Below are 17,758 nucleotides of genomic sequence, written 5' to 3' on the forward strand. Positions count from 1 at the left end.
CGCGGCCCGGGCGCAGGGGGCGCCGGGCGCGCGGCTGGGGCCGGGGTCCCCCGGCGCCCGGGCCGCGGCCCCGCGTGGCCGTGAAGATGGCCTTCCGCAAGGCCTACTCCATCAAGGACAAGCTGCAGGCCATCGAGCGCGTCAAGGGCGGCGAGCGGCAGGCCAGCGTGTGCCGCGACTTCGGGGTGCCGGGCGGCACGCTGCGCGGCTGGCTCAAGGACGAGCCGAAGCTGCGCTGGTTCCTGGAGCAGCTGGGCGGCGAGGTGGGCACGCAGCGCAAGAAGATGCGGCTGGCCAACGAGGAGGAGATCGACCGCGCCGTCTACTCGTGGTTCCTGGCGCTGCGCCAGCACGGCGTGCCGCTGTCGGGGCCGCTCATCCAGGCGCAGGCCGAGGCCTTCGCGCGCCAGATCTACGGGCCCGAGTGCACCTTCAAGGCCAGCCACGGCTGGTTCTGGCGCTGGCAGAAGCGCCACGGCATCTCCAGCCAGCGCATCTACGGCGAGGCCGAGCCCCTGGCCGCGGGCCCCGCGGCCGGCCCGCCCGTCAAGCAGGAGCCCGCGCAGCCCCCCGGCTCGGGCGCCGGCCCCCTGCCCGACCGGGCCCCAGCCCCGCCGCCCCCCGCGGAGGGTGGCTACGGCGACGAGCAGATCTACAACGCGAACGTCACTGGCCTCTACTGGAAGCTGCTTCCGGAGCAGGCCGCGCCCCTGAGCGCGGGGGACCCCGGCGCGGGGGGCTGCGGCCGGCGCTGGCGGGGTGACCGGGTGACCGTGCTTCTGGCCGCCAACCTGACCGGCAGCCACAAGCTGAAGCCCCTGGTCATCGGTCAGCTGCCAGATCCGCCTAGCCTGCGCCACCACAACCAGGACAAGTTCCCCGCCTCCTACCGCTACAGCCCGGACGCCTGGCTCAGCCGTCCACTGCTGCGGGGCTGGTTCTTCGAGGAGTTCGTCCCCGGCGTGAGGCGGTACCTGCGCCGCAGCTGCCTGCAGCAGAAGGCTGTGCTGCTGGTGGCCCACCCGCCCTGCCCCAGCCCAGCAGCCAGGATGCCCGCCCTGGAGGACAGTGAGGACACCCTCCGGCGGTGTCGGCCTGAGCCCCTCAGTCCCCCAGAAGAGCTCCAGACCCCGGACGGGGCTGTGCGCGTGCTCTTCCTGTCCAAGGGCAACAGCCGGGCGCACATCCCGGCACCACTGGAGCAGGGTGTTGTGGCCGCTTTCAAGCAGCTGTACAAGCGGGAGCTGCTGAGGCTGGCCGTGTCCTGTGCGGGGGGCTCACCGCTGGACTTCATGCGCAGCTTCATGCTCAAGGACATGCTCTACCTGGCCGGCCTTTCCTGGGACCTGGTGCAGGCAGGCAGCATTGAGCGGTGCTGGCTGCTGGGCTTACGGGCGGCCTTCGAGCCCCGGCCCGCCGAGGAGTGTGCTGGGCAGCCCGCCTGCCAGGCCGAGGAGGCCGCGGAGCACAGCCGGGTGCTCAGCGACCTCACGCACCTGGCAGCCCTGGCCTACAAGCGTCTGGCGCCGGAGGAGGTGGCCAAGTGGCTGCACCTGGACGATGACGGGGGGCTGCCCGACAGCTGCAGAGAGGACGCAGGCCCTGGTCGGCCCCCTGTGCTGGTCCCTGCTGCCCCTCCCACCCTGGCCAGCCTACCCTCTGTCATGGGGGGTGGGGAGGAGGAGGAGGAGGCTGCCGTGCCCACAGCTGGGGAGGCTGTCCGGGGTCTGGAGACAGCTCTGCGGTGGCTGGAGAATCAGGACCCCCAGGAGGTGGGGCCCCCCAAGCTGGTGCAGCTGCGCTCCCTGATCAGCATGGCCCGGAGGCTGGGGGGCATCGGTCCCTCTCCTGCAGTCCCCGAGGACGGGGTGTGACCGAGCCAGCCTGAGCAGCCCCCACGGTGGCTGTTCTCCTGCTGCACTTGGAGGGAGGGGACACACGAAGTCTTCCATTTCCTCTCTTTCCCTCCTCGGGGATGGCCCAGCCCATAGCTCAGGGGGCTCCAGGGGTCCCAGCCACAGGCTGGCTTGGAGGAGCTCTGTTAGGCTGGGCTCCACCAGTCCCCATCTTCCTGAGGGGGAGCTAGAAGAGGGGCCCCGGGCACCTACATCTCCTCCCTGGGCAAGCACACTCGGGGTCTGTGGTGTTAGCTGGGGTCCCTTGGCACGCTCACGACGTAGCGCGCTAATCAGAGCCGATCTCGGTTTTCCGGCTCTGGCAGTTGTGGGGCTGAGACCTTGAGCCGGTTCCTGTACCTCCTCCCTCCTCCCCCGTGGCCCATCACATGCACTGGACGGGGGCCGGCACTCCCGCAAGTCTGGAGCTCTGGTGCTTCACGGTTCCCATGCCTGGCCACGCAGTCATCGCAGAGGCACACCGCTCCGTTTTGGTGTTCAGCACGTTACACCCGTTTTTACAGATGCCTTGCCTGGCAGCCAGCACAGTGTCTCATTCTGCGGCCTGCGGCTGGTCTTGGAAGTTGGCTCCGCAGAGGCTGGGGCCCAGTGACGGGGGACCCCGAAGTGCTGGACGCAGCAGGGAGTGAAGATTTCTCTTCCGCTGGGATTGTTAGTTTTCCTTAAAATTCCACTCCCAAACCGCTGTCCTATTCTATGGAGTTAGCAGCCTTCTAGACTTGGGCCCCTGGACCGGCCACGCCATTCACCCGGAGCGGGCTTGTGGTACTGACAGCCACATGGGGGCAGCCCGACAGTGCCTTAGTGCTCCTCTGAGGCCGCCCCACCGCTCCCTGCACTGCCAGGGCTGTGGCTAAGGAGCCGCTTCCGACAGCCCAGCACCCAGGCTTCTGAGGGGCTCCACTTGGGAAAAATTGTGCCGTGCTCGGTGTCCCCACCCAGCTCTAGCTGCAGGCCGGCTGCTGGTCCATGGCCCAGCCCGTGTCCCCCAGGGGCAGCCGTTCTGCCCTCCCTGCCTCTCCTCCTCCTGCTGTAGGTGGGCGGTGTGTCTATGAACTGCGGAGGCAGCTGGAGGGGACTCCAGAGCAACCTCCTTACGAGTCAGAACAGAAATCATCCCGTGGAACTGTACTGTCTGTGTGTGGGTCACACACATATATCTCAAATCTGGAAGCTGAGGGAGGGTGAAAAAAATCTGGGGGCAGGGGCCTGACTTGCCAGGCCCAGGGCAGCAGCCCCCCAGCTGGAGACTGTGCACCCGCTTAATAGCTGACTCAAGCCCGTGGCCCTGGAGGCCCCTTTGGCCGTCTGGCTGGTCCTGCGACTTGAACCCAAGCAGCTGGCACGGGGTTTTGGGACATCTTACCTTTTATAACATCTGACGGCAACTCAGGGACCTAGGGCTGGGAGGCCCTGGCCTCTGCTCTACCAGGCCTGCCCCCCAGGGTCATCTGGAGAGGAAGACCTCAGGGCCCACAGGGGCACCAGGCAAGGGTGTACCTGGGCCTGAGTTTCTGCTGAATGGCTGCATACTCGAAGCAGCTGCTCTTCCAAAAAGCGGCTCTCGGTGAGGGTCCTTGTTAGGGCCTCCAGTGGGCTTGGCAGTGGGCTGGGAAAGGGAGGCGTGGGAGATGGAGACAGGCCAGTGTGCAGGTTCCGCTAAAACTGCCCTTGACCTGCACCTGTTGGGGGGATGAGACCAAGCTGCAACCAGGAAAGGGAGCCCGTCTGAGAGCCACGGCCTTGCTGAAAGGGGCTGCAAGCCTGGGAAGCTACCCCCAGCCAGCCAGTGGGCTGCGGGGGCCAAGTCAGCATGTGAGGGGAAGAGTGTGCCTCCCAGACCAGCAAGTCAGGATCACGGTGGAGAGCTGGGCGCGGTTTGTCCTCAGATAAGAGAGCCTACAGGTGAGGCCTGACTCTAGGAGCGTGTCCTGAGCAGGCCAGGGGCTTCCGGGGTACACGCACTGTTGAGGGACCTTTTCACACCCATTCTTGCTGATGGGGCAGTTCGCGCAGTCAGATGGGCCCAATGTGCATTATAATAAAGGTTCGTGTCAACTTCGTGTGTCCCTGTTCCAAAGTCTTATTTTAATACATTTTTTTGAGTTTTGGCGTCTATTTTAATTACTTTATTTTTTAAAGATTTTATTTATTTGCGAGAGAGAGCGCATGAGAGGAGAGGTCAGCGGGAGAAGCAGACTCCCCGCTGAGCAGGGAGGCCAACACGGGACTCGAGCCCGGGACCCCAAGGTCACGACCTGAGTCAAAGGCAGACACGTCTCCAACTGAGCCACCCAAGCACCCCGTTTTACTTATTTAAACAATCTCTCCGTCAAATGACTCTGAGCTCGTGACCCTGAGGATCAAGTTCCGTGCGCTTTACCCTCAGCCAAGTAGGTAGTTCTGAAGTCTTAATTTTGTAACTTCTGGCGCAATGCTTAGATCTTGAACACCTCATAACCTGAAAACATGAGGGAAACACGACCGCTGATGAAAGAAGTTCAAGTAACCTGAGCATGGGCTACTAGAGGAGCTGTGGGGCAGCCGCTCATGAGGCTGCAGCCTGACCCCCAAAGCCACTCGCATGACTCCTGTCCTGTCCAGGGCACGGCTGCCCTCCCGCCTGGGCCTGCCAGAGGTGCGCCCCCGTCCCACGGGCCCACCCAGCCAGGTTCTCGGGCTGTATGAGAAGGCGCACAGCTGAACCCCCACACACCGGGGGGCGAGGAGCAAGGTTCCAGCCCACAGGGCCGACAGCCAGGACCGGTGACCGGCATCCCCACACCACCTGCACCCTGCCAGCTCCCAGGGCCCGAGCCTCAGCTCACAGGTACCTCCAGGCCCCTGGACTCTGCTTTCTCAGCCTAAAGATCGGTTACTCGGAGCGATCGGACAGCGCCTTTATTCCCACCTCCCAGGTCGGCCAGGTGCAGAAGTGGTCTGGGGACGTGCGTGGGAGGCCAAGCTGGAGGCTGGGGACGGAGGGAGGGAGCAGGGGAGCACTGCCGCAGGGTGTCCCCAGCCGCCACCCGACGGGACCGACTGGCTGCAAACCAGAGGTGGCCTACTCCCACCTCGTGGGGGCCTGGCACCGGCAGCCTGGCAGGTGGGAGCGAGGGGAGCTCCGGCACTCCAGGGCCTCGGTGGGGAGGGGGAGCTCCAGGAGCCACGGGGGTAGCATGGGGGGACAGCGGCAGGCAGCCCACCGTCCACCCAAAGGCCCCAGGGCCTTGGTTTGAGACCAGAGTTCCCGGCTTTCCCCGCTGGGTGCTCCATGTGGGGTGTGCCGAAGAGCCACGTCCTTCAGTCGGAGGCCAGGTGACCCTCGGGGATGACCCAGGGATCGGCTGTCAGGGTCAGCTGTGCCTGCCACCTGCCAGGAGCTTAGCGGGAGGAGGGGGCCCACACGCAGCTGAAGCCAAGTCGTCGCTCTGCAGCAGGCTGGGCACATCCCCTGGGACCTCCCCTGGCCTGCTGGGGACCGGCCCTGTGGCAGACCTACCCAGGGCTCTGTTCGTGGGGCTCCCCCAGGGAAGGACCTGGTGTGGCTTCTCCTCAGCCCCAGGGTCTTCTCAGGGGCTGGCAAGGTCAAGGCTCCCTGTAGCTGACCTGCCGCTGCCCCACGCGTGGCAGATCAACCTGGGGACAAGATAGATGCGGTGACCTTCCAGCGCTGGCTTCAGTGAGGAGGAGCCTATTTCCCGTGCAGTGTCCAGGTCCTCCCCCAGTTCCCTGCCCCCGAGCTGGCTGCAGTCACACAGCTGTTGGAAGGGCTGACCCACCAGCTGAGCACACGGGGCCCCTGGCCCACACTGCCACGGCTCCAGCCCTCCAAACCCAAGTCACCTGTGATGGTGGCCACTGCTATGATGCCTCTGCCCTGTGCTGGCGGGGGTGGGGGGGTACCCATGGTGAGGGACGCCCAGCCTGCGAACCCTCTAGTCCTGTCCCTTCTCACTTGCTCCCTTGGAGGTCGGGGGTGGGGGCAGCCCGGAAGGCTCCTTCATGGTGGGGGAGCTGCAGTCCAGGGCAGGGGGCAGGGAAGGCTGGGACTGGGGGAGGGAGCGGGTGGGCAGCCCACAGCCAGTACCTGTGCCCTACTTCCCGCTGAGCTCCCTGGCCCGACAGGTGGCGGCCTCCACGGCGCTCATGGCGGCGGCCCGCAGCCCACCCTGCTCCAGGGCGTGGAGCCCGTAGATGGTGGTGCCGCCTGGCGTGCACACGTCTGTCCGCAGCTGAGCTGGGTGCTGCCCGTTCTGCTGCAACATCTTGGCTGTCCCCTGGGGAGAGGGGCCCTGGGGGTGACTCGGGGGGGGGGGGGCAGGCACCCTCTTCTCCTCTGGTGCAGCCTGCTCCACGCCCCACCCCCTTCCCAAATCTCCATCCAGGCTGCCTGGGCCTGCTGTCCCTCCTCCAACTGCTCCTGGGAGACAGACCATGCATGCCCCCTCCCATGAGCCCTCAGGGGCTGCCCTCGCTCACCAGCAGGGTCTGAGCGGCGATGCGGTGGGCCAGGCCGCCGGGCATACCCATCTTGATGGCACCCTCGGCCAGGGCCTCTGAAAAGGCACACACCTGGAAGCAGGGGCGGGGACACTGTCAAAGCCAACACTCTCCCGCACGTAGCTCCCAGTCTGGGGAAAGCTTGCAACCTTCAGGAACACAGCCCAGAACACTGGCCACCACTGCAGGAATTTGGCCTGAGGCTTGAGCCCAGGGGTCTGACTGGATAAAGGCCCAAGAAGGCAACGACATAGCGCAGAGTTGAGCTCACAGGCAGCCCAAGTACCAAGTCATCGAAACCCAAAGGCTGGGGTCATTGCGGGGACTTGAAGTCTCCACTTTGCCACGGGCTGGCCTAGGGGTGGGGGACGAGGCAACACTTACGAAGGCGACACCGCTGCCACTGAGGCCCGTGTGGATGTCCACATGGGCCTCAGGCACCTCCTCGCACTGCCCGCAGGCTTCCAGCAGGGCCTGCAGGAGCTTGGCCTCACTGCTTCCAGCGTGGCGGCCCCGGGCCATCACCATGGCCCCTTCCTGAACCATGCAGGGCAGGTTGGGTGAGACCCGCAACACCCGTGCCGTCGGGGGCAGCAGCTGGTCAGAAAGAAGCCGGAGTCAGGGGTCATGTGGGATTGGCCCTGCAAGGCAGGCTCGTGCCGCAGCCAGCTGTGGGCTCCCTCCCCTGCGTCCTGGGTGGGGTGCCTGCAGGAACCTGAGTCCCAGCCCCCTTGGCCACCTGGCCATCTCTTCAGGCTGGGGTTGGTCTGAGAGGCTGTCAGTCGCAGGTGTCACCCATGCCACCTTCCTAAAGGGCTGAACCCAGGCTGCAACCAGTCTGGGATGGCAAAAGGAGGGACGTTCAGACCAGCAGAACGGACTCTGGGGTCAGACCCTTAGCTCCCACATAACTTCCCCCCGCCCACCCTGGGCCACTCACCTCTTCCAAGGTGCTCAGAGAGACCCCGGCAGCCACAGACACCAAGATGTGCTCAGCCGTTACCAGAGGGGCCACCTCTGCCAGGACAGTGGGCAGGACATGGGGCTTGGTAGCAAAGAAGACCAGCAAGCAGTTCTGCAGAACCTCCTGGTTGGAGTGGGTGGTCTGGCAGCCCAGAGCCTACAGTGGGGACAGTGGGATCGGGGCTAGGGTACATGGGCCTACCTGCTGGAGACCACCCTGCATCCCCAGGGGCCCCCACGGGTCTCTCCCATTGCAAGTGCCTGCACCACCCGACATCCAATGGCCAAGACTCACCAGACCACCCGTTCTCTGCAGGACCAATCCTGCACCTCACAGGACCCCTAATGTCAGCATTTCTTCACGCCCACTGACCCCAGTGAGTGCCCACAACCATCTCTGCCCCCCAACACACAGGCACACAAACCCTTCACTGTGTCCTAGCCCTCGGCAACTTTGACTTTTCTTCTGGTCTTTGGCCTCCCCTTTCCCAGTCCAGCCCAGCCAGTCTCAAAAGTTTAGCACTTCTCTGGCTCCAGGAACTGTCTCAGAGGAACAGGGGCCAAGAGCCACTATGAGCCCCCCAGGAAGGCCTCAATTCTGAAGAGCTGGGGCCTAGCTCACCTGGAAGTGGCAGAGGTTCCTGTCGGTTGGTGCGCTGGCCAGGATGTGCCGAGCTTCCACTTTCCCTGGAGAGAGGCAATAGCAGAAGGGTCAGTGCCGAGCTGGGGTGGAAGGAAGGGAGAGCGGGAACCAGCCTGGCCTGTCCCTTACTGAAGGGCGTGTCACGCTCAGCCATCCGGGCCACCCTGGCCCGTAGCTGGCCTGACACTCTGTCAGAACCCACGTGCTTGGCAGGGGCATTCCCAGCACCCAGAACCAGACACAGCGCCATTCTATCCTGCTTGTCAGTCGTCACCACCTGCCTGCCCTGCGGAATCCACAGGCGGCCTAGACGCAGGGCCCAAGAGCTTGGCTAGTCTCATGAGGACACAGCACTCAGGGATGGGAAGGCTGGGGTGGAGGAGTGGGCACAGTGGGGAGGGGGACACAGTAGGACCTGGGCTTCCCTGGGTGTTGGGGGTGTGTCTGTGCTGGGATGTCCAAGCAGAGGCTACGAGCCCCCCGGTAGAAATCACCCAGGGCTGGGGAGATTAAGTCTCTGTACAGTCTAACAGGAAGGCAGAGGCGCACCCACCAGCAGACCGCAGAGCCGACGAGTCATGACGAGGACAGCACCCCACACCGCGCGGCTCTACAGGTGAAACCCCTGCGACATGCACTCCACTATGTGCTGATGATTCTGACCCTTCGGAACCCTGACTGTGGCTGAAGGCGGAAAGCCAGCCCATGACCTGCACATAAGGCTTTCCCAATCCCGCGGACAGAGACCAGGACAGCACTGTGGTCCTCCTCCCGGGAAGTTTTGGCCCTCAACCCCAGGGACATGTGGTAACCTCTGGGGACAGTTTCGGCTGTCGTCACGGCGGGGATGCTCGTAGCATCTAGTGGGGCGAGACCAGGAAAGCGCCCCACACGCAGCAATGCGAAGGACGGAGAATTCTCTCTCCCCACGGGGAGGACACCTGCAGCCTGCGGCGCAGCGGGGCTGGCACCCAAACAGGACAGAGTCGCCGTCTCCAAGTCAGGCCCTGGGCCCGGGCGGCGGACCAGAAGTTCGCGGGGGTCCCAGCCCCGCGGCGAGGCTGCCCGAGGGCCACGCGGCCGCCAAACCCTGCGCCTCACAGTCCCCGCAGGCCCGTCGAGCGAGTGCGAGGGGAAGACCAAGTCGCCGCCGATCCACTTCACTCGACCCAACGCCAGCAAACGGCACCCGCGCCGGCGCTACCACCCCCGACACGCCACCTTCTCGCTCGCTGCGCTCCGTCCCCTCGGACGCGCCCTGCACGAGCGGCCCCTCGAGCCCCACGGCCGCCGCGGGCACCGCCAGCTCTCCGCGCCCCCGCGCACCCCGGCCGCCGCGCGGAGGAGGCAGAGTCCGCGGCCCGCCCCGGCCCCGCCGGCGGCCCCGCGCGGAGGGCCGGCCTGTGGCCCTCGTCCTCGCCCGCGGGCGCTGCGCGGCGCCTCCCCCCGGGCAGGGGAGCCCTTCCCTCGCACGTCGGGCGCGCGTCGGACGCCCGCCGGCTCGACCCGGGCACCCACGCGCCCACGCCCGCGGCGCCCCACCTGCGCGGATGAAGCCCTGCGCGATGGCCTCCGCCATACGTCCCGCGCCGACGAAGCCCACGCGAAGCGGGCCTGCCCCGGCCTCCGCCGCCGCCGCCGCCATGTTGCCAAGGCCCGAGCCGACCGTGCCCCGCCCCACGCCCGCGGCCCAGCCAATGGGCTACGCCACCTCGCCCCTGTCTTCGTCGATTGGCTCCCGGGGCTTGACGCTCTGCCCGCCCCCTTCCGGGCCCCGCGCTGCACGCGCGCTCCGAAGCGAGTCCCTGCCCCGGGGCTCATTGGTCCGAGAGAGAGACCGAGAGAGACAGAGAGCGCGCGAGAGAGCGCGAGGCGCGGGGCGGGGCGGGGCCCCCAACGGTCCGCGAGACGCTGGCTGCGCGGCGGCGGAAGCTTGGGCCGCTTGCTCCCGGCCGGTGCTCGCGTGGCAGGCTCCGGGTGCGTGGTGTAGACCGCTGGAGAGGCCCCATTCAGAGGCGAAGGGTCGGGAAGGGTGGGGGTTCCTCTGACTGTCCCGGCGGTCTGCGCCCTGGAGCGTGCGTGGTGGGTGTCCCTCGCGGGGACGCTGCGGAGGCCGGAAAGCTCCGGCGGGGGCTGCGGGGCAGCTTAGCTTCCAGGAGGAAGCATTCGCCCTGACTCTGATGAAAGGCCGGGGCCGGCAGGGCCTGGACCCCGGGCCCCACACCCCGCCATCGGGACATGGCAGGAGCTGGGGAGCGGAGCCGTGCCAGCCTTTGGCCGGTGTCTCTGGGTGGGAGCCGCGTCCTCGGGGCGCCCTGGGCCTCTGGAGCCGGGGAGTGGACTCAGGTGCGGAGGGCAGGGCTGCCGGGTCGGGGCTTGTGGTCAGCCCCTCTGCAAGCCTTAGCGAGTCCAGGTGCCAGTGTAACGCGGGCGCTGCCAGGGGAACGGGAGCAGCGGCCTGTCGCTGAACGGGGTTAAGAAGCTCCAACAACCAGCTTGGATTCCGGTTTTCCTGGGCTTCCCAGGCTGCTGCATGAAGCAGGAGAGGCCTTCCTGAGGCCGGGGTCTCCAGTGGAGACCCGGCCCATCTTGCTGATCCGAGGGAGTGGGGGGCGGGGCGATGGAGTGCTCGGCGGCCGCAGGGGGCCAAACTGACGGAGGGTAGGGGTGGAGTACTTTAACTTTTAATTGACACGGGTAAAATAAGGCTTGAAAATCTAAGATTGTAGGTTTCTTTAAAGATTACATTTAGGGGCGCCTGAGTGGCTCAGTGGTTTAAGCCTCTGCCTTCAGCTCAGGTCATGATCTCAGGATCTGACCTGGGATGGAGACCCGCATGGGGCTCTCTGCGCTGCCGGGAGCCTGCTTCTCCCTCTCTCCCTGTCTGCCTCTCTATTTGTGATCTCTGTCAAATAAATAAAAATATTTTTTAAAATAAAGATTGCATTTTTAAAAATGTTTTGTTATTCTAAACTCTACTTTGACACATTATAAGCGCTTCAACACTAAACCCCCCTCCTTTATTCAGCGCTACCCCCACAGTGTGTGAGCCCTGCCCTGAGCAAGTGAGAAGGCCACCTGGCCGCAGAGGATGGGCAGCTGTTGGAGGACCGCCTTCCAGTTGGGGCCCCCGCCCATCTGTAGTAAACACAGTGGCGCACTCACAGGAATGGAGATGGAGCGTGGCTCATGCTTCCTGAACAGAGGAAAAAATTATCATGACGCCAGGCACTTCTGGGGTCCAAAGGAGTCTGGGAGCCACCAGCATGAGGACGACAGAGGGTGACCCAGGAGCAAGGGCAGGTCTGGAGCCAGGGAAGGTATCTGAGGATTTTGGAGTTGGGCACTCCTGAGTCCACACCCCAGCACTGACTGACCACCCTGGGGACTTGGCCGGATTCCTGCTGAGATCCGGAAGGTCTGTGTGGCTCACCCCCACCCACCAGGCCCAGCAGGCCTCCTTTGTGACACCTGCTACTCCGGGGTAGAAGGGCAGGCTAGGCCCCATCACAAGCTGCCGTCCGAGGGCTACGCAGAGGAGGGCCCAGGCCTGGTACAGCTCTCTCCTGGGGGCCGCTCATCATCTCCCCCTTGGAGCCATCCACATGCCTACTCAGCCTGTCCAAATCCGGTACCAGCTTTGTCCCGCAAAGTCCCAGCACTGACAGGTAGGCCCAGGGAGTTCAGGTCACCCAGGCCTGCACAGGACATCCATGGAAAGACTAAGCTGTGGCCACGGCGCCCGCCGGGACTGCTACAGGTACCCTATCTATCCTGCATCCCCACCAGCTGACCAGCCACCACCTCCCCGCTGCAGCCGGCCTGCTTCTCACCTGCACACCTGCTTTGCCAGCCGCTGCTGCCCTACTACTCCAGGGACAGTCAGCCACCTTGGCCCAGCAGGCTGAGCGGTCAGCAGATGAATGGTTAGCCTGGGGTTAGTCTGGCTCAGGGTGGGAGGGGGTGGCAGAGAGCTGCTGGGACCAGGCCTGGGAAAATGGACTTTATTACCTCCCAGGGAGTGGGAGAGCAGGATTAGGAGGGGACACACTCAGGACCCCAGGACTGGTGTTGGGGAGCAAGGTGCCGGGCCTGGCCAGCCCTTGGTTTCCCTGAGGACAGACATGAACGGCAGCCCCACTGCACAGCTGCCCAGAGCCGCCCTGGCAGAGGACTAGAAGGTGGGCCCAGATTGTCAGGCAGTGCCCTCCACTCCCGCAGGATCTGTCTCCGAGGCCTCGGCGGCAACCGGCGCCTACCCGCACGCCACGCTTCACTTCCGGGCCTGCTCATAGTTCTGGGTGAACCAGGCGCAGGTCTCCTTCACAGCTGCAGAAGTGGGCAGGAGACAGGTGGAGGCAGGTGAGGGCTGGGCCTGCACTGATCTCCGCTGGAGGACGGGGGGAGGCCAGAGGCCCCGACGACACAGGCAGTTACCCCTTCTGTGTCCTGCCTCCCCGACAAGGGTTTGGACACCAGACCCTGAGGGGGTCTGCAGCTTGAAGCAGGGACGCCCAAGCCAGGAAGGAGGGGACAGGAGGTCCCGAGGGATGGGTGGGAGGACCAGGGGGCTCACCCTGCTTGAAGGGTGTAAACCGGAAGTTGGGCAGGTAGGTCCGAAGCTTCCTGTTACTGGCCGTCTTCTTAAACTGCCCATCCGATTTGGTTGTATCAAACTAGGTGCCTGGTCAAGGCCACAGCAGAAGGGGTGATCCTGCCCCAGCCTGCCCTTGAACCTCTTCTGCCTTTCCCAGGGGGAGCCTTGGGGACAGAGCACCACCCCTCCTCTCCAGCTGCCAGGGGAAGAGCCATCTTGGGTGCGTCAGAGCCAAAGGATACGGTGACCTCCCCATGGAAGTCCATGGCCTCCACCACAGCTTCAGCTGCCTCCTGGATGGAGACCTCATCCTCCTCGCCCACTGTGGGGGAGCGGGGGCGGGGGGGCAGGGGCCAACAGCCAGGTCAGGCCTCCTCCGCCTGGCCTCGCTGTCACCCAGTCCGCCACGATACTTATTCCCAACCCTAGCTGCTCCCAGGACGAACATGGGCTCTGCCCTGCCCCAGTGGCAGCGGCGCCGAGGGGGACGCACCTGACAGGATGATGGGCTCCACCTCATTGTACTCCCGCAGGACCCAAACAAAGAGCCGGGCCAGGTCCTAGAAGTCACACAGGGTCAAAGGCCACAAGTTACGGCCACATGGACCCAAAGGCCACCCCTCCTAGGTGCTCTGCTCGGTGAGGGCACAGCCTGGGCTCCACTGGGGCCAGAAGTCTCTCCCTTTGGGTGGCTCTCAGCCAGCTCCCCCCAACAGAGAGTCACATCTCTCACTGAGCTCAGTGCTACACCTGGCGACACCCAGAGGGACAGGTGCCTACAGGGACCCAGGGAGCACCTGTGACTGCTCAACCTGGACCCCAGTTCCTTTCCCAGGCTCCCTCACGCTATGGCCTTCCCACAGCCAGGAAACACTTGGGAGGAGAGCTAGACGCCACCCCACACCAACCCGTGAGTAGATGAACTGCCTCCGTGGCCTCCCGGTGCCCCAGACCGTCAGGGCGGAGCCGCTGCCTGTAGATTCAGGGAGGGGGCAGGTGTTGGGGAGGGCTGTGCCAGTCACCATGCCTCCTCCCAGCTGAGGCCCTGGGGCCTCACAAGCAGGCACTCACTCTTGGCCAGGTGCACCTTGTGGATGAGGCCGGGCAGCACGTGGCCGTCCTCAATGTTGAAGTTGTCGTGGGGCCCAAAGACGTTAGTGGGGATGACAGCGGTGAAAGTGCAGCCATGCTGCTGGAAGTAGGCCCTGTGAAGTCCCAACGTCTCCTCCGGCCCTTGCCCTGGGACCGCGGACCCACCGCACCCGCCCTGGCCTCATGGATGCAGAAACCCAAGCCCCGCGAAGAGGGCCGTGAAGGGTGCGAGCCCTGCCCGGGGAACCCACGGGGCCCTCCTCCCTTTTCCTGTCGGGTCTCAGCTGGGCACGTGGGCGGAGGACCTGTTCTGCACGTCGATCATCCTCTTGGCATAGGAGTAGCCAAAATTGCTGCTGTGCGGCGGCCCATTGTGGATCTAGGGGAGCAGGGGAAGCCTTTGCTTTCCTGGCCCCGCCCCTGCTGGCCCCGCCCCTGCTGGCCCCGCCCCTCACCATGGTCTCGTCGATAGGATAGGTGGTCTTGTCCGGGAAGATACAGGTAGACAGGCAGGAGACCACTTTACGCACGCCCACCTCGAAGGCCGAGTGCAGGACGTTGTCGTTGATGTGCACGTTTTTCCTCTGCCGTGGGGGGGGGGGGGGGGTGGGGCAGGGCAGATTCAAGCCCCTCCAGGCAGGACTCCAGCCCATACCTGCCCCTCCGGGGACAGAGCTGGACACACTCTGGTCCCTCCCACGAGGGCAGCACCTGAACCGCTTCCTGGGACAAGCCAACACCTCCCAGCATAGACCTTCCAGAAACCACGGCCCCTCCAAACCTGCTACATCCTCCCCATCCCTACCCCAGCCCTGGGGTTCTGGGAGGGCGCCGGAGGACAGGACCACACCCCCTAGCTCAGGGTTGGACCTCACCCACACAGATGCTGAGGGCAGGCCCAATCTGGTCCAGCGGCAAGGATGGGGAGAAGGGGTCCCTCCATTCCTTTACCCCAGAGGAGCCTACCCAACCACACCACCCAATAGCAGAGAAGCCTTGGCCAGCCCCACTCCTCCCCTGCCCCCCCTTTCCCTGGATCCTGGGAGGAAACTGGGCATTTGTACCACTTTTAGGAGAGGGAGAGACGGCACCCAGGCAGGCTTCTAGGACGAGTGCTACTGAGACAGGGAGATCTCTGGCATGACATGGGCCTTGGGCAGAATCTGACCCGAGCCTCTGCCATCGCTTTGCCTGATGCAGAGCTGAATCACACCAAGACCAGATGCCCAGAGCTAGTGGGGTCAAGCCTCAGGGGAACAGCCTGGCAGAAGCAGGGCTGTAGGCAGAGAGCTCTGCTCTCCTCCTGCCCTTTCCACACCTCATGCCCCCAGGCCAGATGCCTCAGACCCAGAGCCCAGCTCACATCTCTGCACCCCAGAAGGCTTGGCAGGCCTGGTTCAGTGCGGCTGGACCACAGAAGTCCAGGAGCAGGAGGGTCTAGAGGCCCAGAGGGCTCAGGGGTAGAAACCAACCCTACCAGGGTCAAGAAGCAAATACTTGTTTCTCTCGGTTCCCCCAGCCCCCCAGTCAGCTCCATGACTTCTCCTACTGGGTTCACAGGCCTCCCAGCTTGCCTGTCTACCTGCCAAGCAAATGTGGATCACTGGGGACTCCACACGGACTGCCCCCACCCAGTTGGGCCAAGATTGACCTTCAGGGACTTCCTGGAGCCAAAACATAAGCATAGGAAGCCAACCAAGAAGTTCCCAGTGCTGCATGGGGCCCTCATACTCACCCAGAAGTCCAGGTTGTATTTGATATTCCGGAACAGGCCCCCCACCATTGCCGCAAGGTGGATGACATGTGTGGGCCGGACCTTTTCAAACAGGGCTCGGGTCTGTGCAGCGTCCCTGAGAGGAGTCAGGCCATCAGAGGCCTGAGGAGGCCTCTGGAGGCCTGAGGGAAGGAACTAGCGCCCTGGGGTTGGGGCACTGGAGGCTGGAGGCAGGGCTGATGGCAGGAGGTGCTGCCAAACAGGAAAGTGGCCGGTTCAGGCACTGGCTCTTATGAGGGCGTGAGCTTCCAGGAATAGATTTGAGGATGTTTGCTGAGAAGCAGAGCTGCACACACCCAAGCCGGGCCAGCCACCGGGCAGGAAGGACCCAGACATGAGGCTACCAGGCTCAGGGACAGGGCTGGCCTGGAGCTCTGGTTCTGAAGGCTTTGCTCCACGGATGGGTCCACTCACGTAAGATCCGCGTCCTTGGAGGAGACGAACACCCAGTCCTCTCCAGGCAGTCCAGCTCCATCTGCTACCACCTCTTGGATGGCTCTGCCCACCAGCCCAGATCCCCCTGTCACTAGCACTCGGACTGACCCTCCAGGCTCACTCATGTTGACTGCACCTGTGGAGGCAAATGGTGGGAGGCAGACAGAACCCCACTCCCTGGAGATGCCCCTGCTTGGGGTCACTCCCCTTAGCACTGGATCCCACAGCAACCATCCACGGGCTAGCCCAGGGTTTCCCGTGGCAAGTGGAACAGGATGAGAACCACCCCGCGCCCCTCCGACCACAGGGAGAAAAGAGGGCCTGATAAGGACCACAGAGACCCAGATAGCCTGAGTCTCCCCCTCCCAGCCCCATTCCCTACGGAGCCCGAGATCTGCACAGAGGCCTTGGTGCTGCCACCCAACCAAGAGAGCCTGGTCCCAGACTGTGCCCTGCAGGCCCAACCCAAGACCCACACTGCGCCAAGAAAGAGGACAGTCGGCACACCTCGAGCGGACACGTGGTTAGGCCGACGATCTTGGGTTTGGGGGCTCCTGGCCCATGCCATGAAGGTTACTCCCAGCCAAAGTTCACATGCCACAGGCAAGGAAGGGGCAGCACCCTGTTTGCGGTTCAATGCCCACCCTCGCGGCCAGCTGGTCCAGGAGAGACTTTGCCAGCCAAGTTCCTCCTGGGCAAGTGGGGCTTCCGGCTCAGAACCGGACAGGCCTCAGGGCACCACCACCCTTGAGTACTCTATCCTCGGGCCAAAAATCTGCTCGCGTCCCTGCAAGATGGCTCTGACCCGGCTGCAGGGCCCCATGGTCAGCATCGCCGGGAGGGGACACTGCCCCGACATCGGCGGCTCCAGGCCGCGCGGGCAGCCCCGCAGCAGGCTGGGGAGCTGGTGAGGACTCCTCCCACGCCACGCCCATGCCCTGGGGTCCCCTTCCACGCCCTCGGAGCCCCGCCACCCCTCAGGACTCTCCGGCTGTCACGCAACAGCCAGGGCCCGGGTCCCGGCTCGCCACGCCGGGTTTCGTGCGGGGACCCTCGGAGCCCCGCGTCGTCTCACCTGCGACCTGCCCGTCGCCTGGAGAGCGGCTTCCGTCAGGGGCTTGAGTCTCCAGCCTCGTGCGGCTGCCAGGTGGAGGGGGCGGGACCGGGAGGGCACCTACGGGCTTGCCCTCGGCACTCTGGGAAATGAAGTCCTCGGGGACGCCCCGGGCGCTGCTGGGAAGTGGGGTCTGGGGACGCGCAGCAATCTGGGAAATGTAGTTCTCGCGGCTCGGCCCGGGCTGGGCGGGTCCCGCCGCGGCTGCCGCCGGGCGCTGGGCGGAGACTCCGTTCTCCCAGCCCCGGAGGGTGGGGGACGCTGAGACTCCGCAGCCTCAGCACCGGGGAGCGGCAGGCGCTGGTCCGCGGCTCCAGGGACAGCGGCCGTCCGTGGGCCGGCCTCAGGGGCTGAGGTGCCGGCTGCCGGGGCCGAAGGGATGACGACGGCCAGGGCACAGTCCGGACGGGTCCTTCGGGTCCCCGGGTGACAAGCCCTGCCCTGTCCCTCGCCTTCTCCCGCCACCGTGATGGGTCTGCCGGGTCCGTAGGGTCCCCCGGTGACTTGTCGCCCTGGACCCGCGGGCCTTCGCTGTAAATGCAAGCAGTTCCCGGCAACCGGCCTTGCTCAGGCGGGCGAGCTGCGCTGCGCTCCGGTGTGGACACCGCCCCGCGGGAGGGCACACCCCGACGAGGGCACACCCGACGAGGGCACACCCCGACGAGGGCACACCCGACGAGGGCACACCCCGACGAGGGCACACCCGACGAGGGCACACCCC

The 17,758-nt window shown here is 64.9% G+C and overlaps 3 protein-coding genes across 7 annotated transcripts; 1 reads left to right on the forward strand and 2 right to left on the reverse strand.

The window, feature by feature from the left end:
- Window positions 1–53: 53 nt before the first annotated feature.
- Window positions 54–3,974, forward strand: TIGD5 (tigger transposable element derived 5). Its single transcript, XM_059395308.1, has one exon. It carries the CDS (start codon window positions 87–89, stop codon window positions 1,872–1,874), a length of 1,788 nt encoding a protein of 595 aa, XP_059251291.1. The 5' UTR covers window positions 54–86; the 3' UTR covers window positions 1,875–3,974.
- Window positions 3,975–4,030: 56 nt separating this feature from the next.
- PYCR3 (pyrroline-5-carboxylate reductase 3) lies at window positions 4,031–9,706 on the reverse strand. Of its 3 annotated transcripts, none has more exons than XR_009403306.1 (8): window positions 9,568–9,706; window positions 8,005–8,069; window positions 7,360–7,539; window positions 6,804–7,016; window positions 6,399–6,491; window positions 6,007–6,196; window positions 5,419–5,555; window positions 4,031–4,377 (listed from the first exon to the last, which is right to left on the reverse strand). XR_009403306.1 is itself a non-coding variant. In XM_059395309.1 (7 exons), exons 1-6 carry the CDS (start codon window positions 9,668–9,670, stop codon window positions 6,014–6,016), a joined length of 837 nt encoding a protein of 278 aa, XP_059251292.1. In that variant the 5' UTR covers window positions 9,671–9,706; the 3' UTR covers window positions 4,803–5,555; window positions 6,007–6,013. The 3 variants fall into 3 exon arrangements, 1 of the variants encoding a protein (XP_059251292.1); XR_009403305.1 differs by lacking the exon at window positions 4,031–4,377 and adding an exon at window positions 4,803–4,888; XM_059395309.1 differs by lacking the exon at window positions 4,031–4,377 and having other exon boundaries at window positions 4,803–5,555.
- Window positions 9,707–12,013: 2,307 nt separating this feature from the next.
- GFUS (GDP-L-fucose synthase) lies at window positions 12,014–17,104 on the reverse strand. 3 transcript variants are annotated; one of them, XM_059395317.1, is made up of 11 exons: window positions 16,999–17,104; window positions 15,903–16,059; window positions 15,450–15,564; window positions 14,170–14,298; window positions 14,020–14,093; window positions 13,694–13,827; window positions 13,531–13,595; window positions 13,116–13,182; window positions 12,865–12,944; window positions 12,602–12,701; window positions 12,014–12,354 (listed from the first exon to the last, which is right to left on the reverse strand). In XM_059395317.1, exons 2-11 carry the CDS (start codon window positions 16,046–16,048, stop codon window positions 12,299–12,301), a joined length of 966 nt encoding a protein of 321 aa, XP_059251300.1. In that variant the 5' UTR covers window positions 16,049–16,059; window positions 16,999–17,104; the 3' UTR covers window positions 12,014–12,298. The 3 variants fall into 3 exon arrangements, with proteins under 3 accessions (XP_059251300.1, XP_059251298.1, XP_059251299.1); XM_059395315.1 differs by lacking the exon at window positions 16,999–17,104 and adding an exon at window positions 16,431–16,890; XM_059395316.1 differs by lacking the exons at window positions 14,170–14,298; window positions 16,999–17,104 and adding an exon at window positions 16,431–16,896.
- Window positions 17,105–17,758: the final 654 nt, after the last annotated feature.

The sequence above is a fragment of the Mustela nigripes genome, chromosome 3, assembly GCF_022355385.1.
Source record: "Mustela nigripes isolate SB6536 chromosome 3, MUSNIG.SB6536, whole genome shotgun sequence".
In the NCBI taxonomy this organism is placed as follows: Eukaryota; Metazoa; Chordata; class Mammalia; order Carnivora; family Mustelidae; genus Mustela; species Mustela nigripes.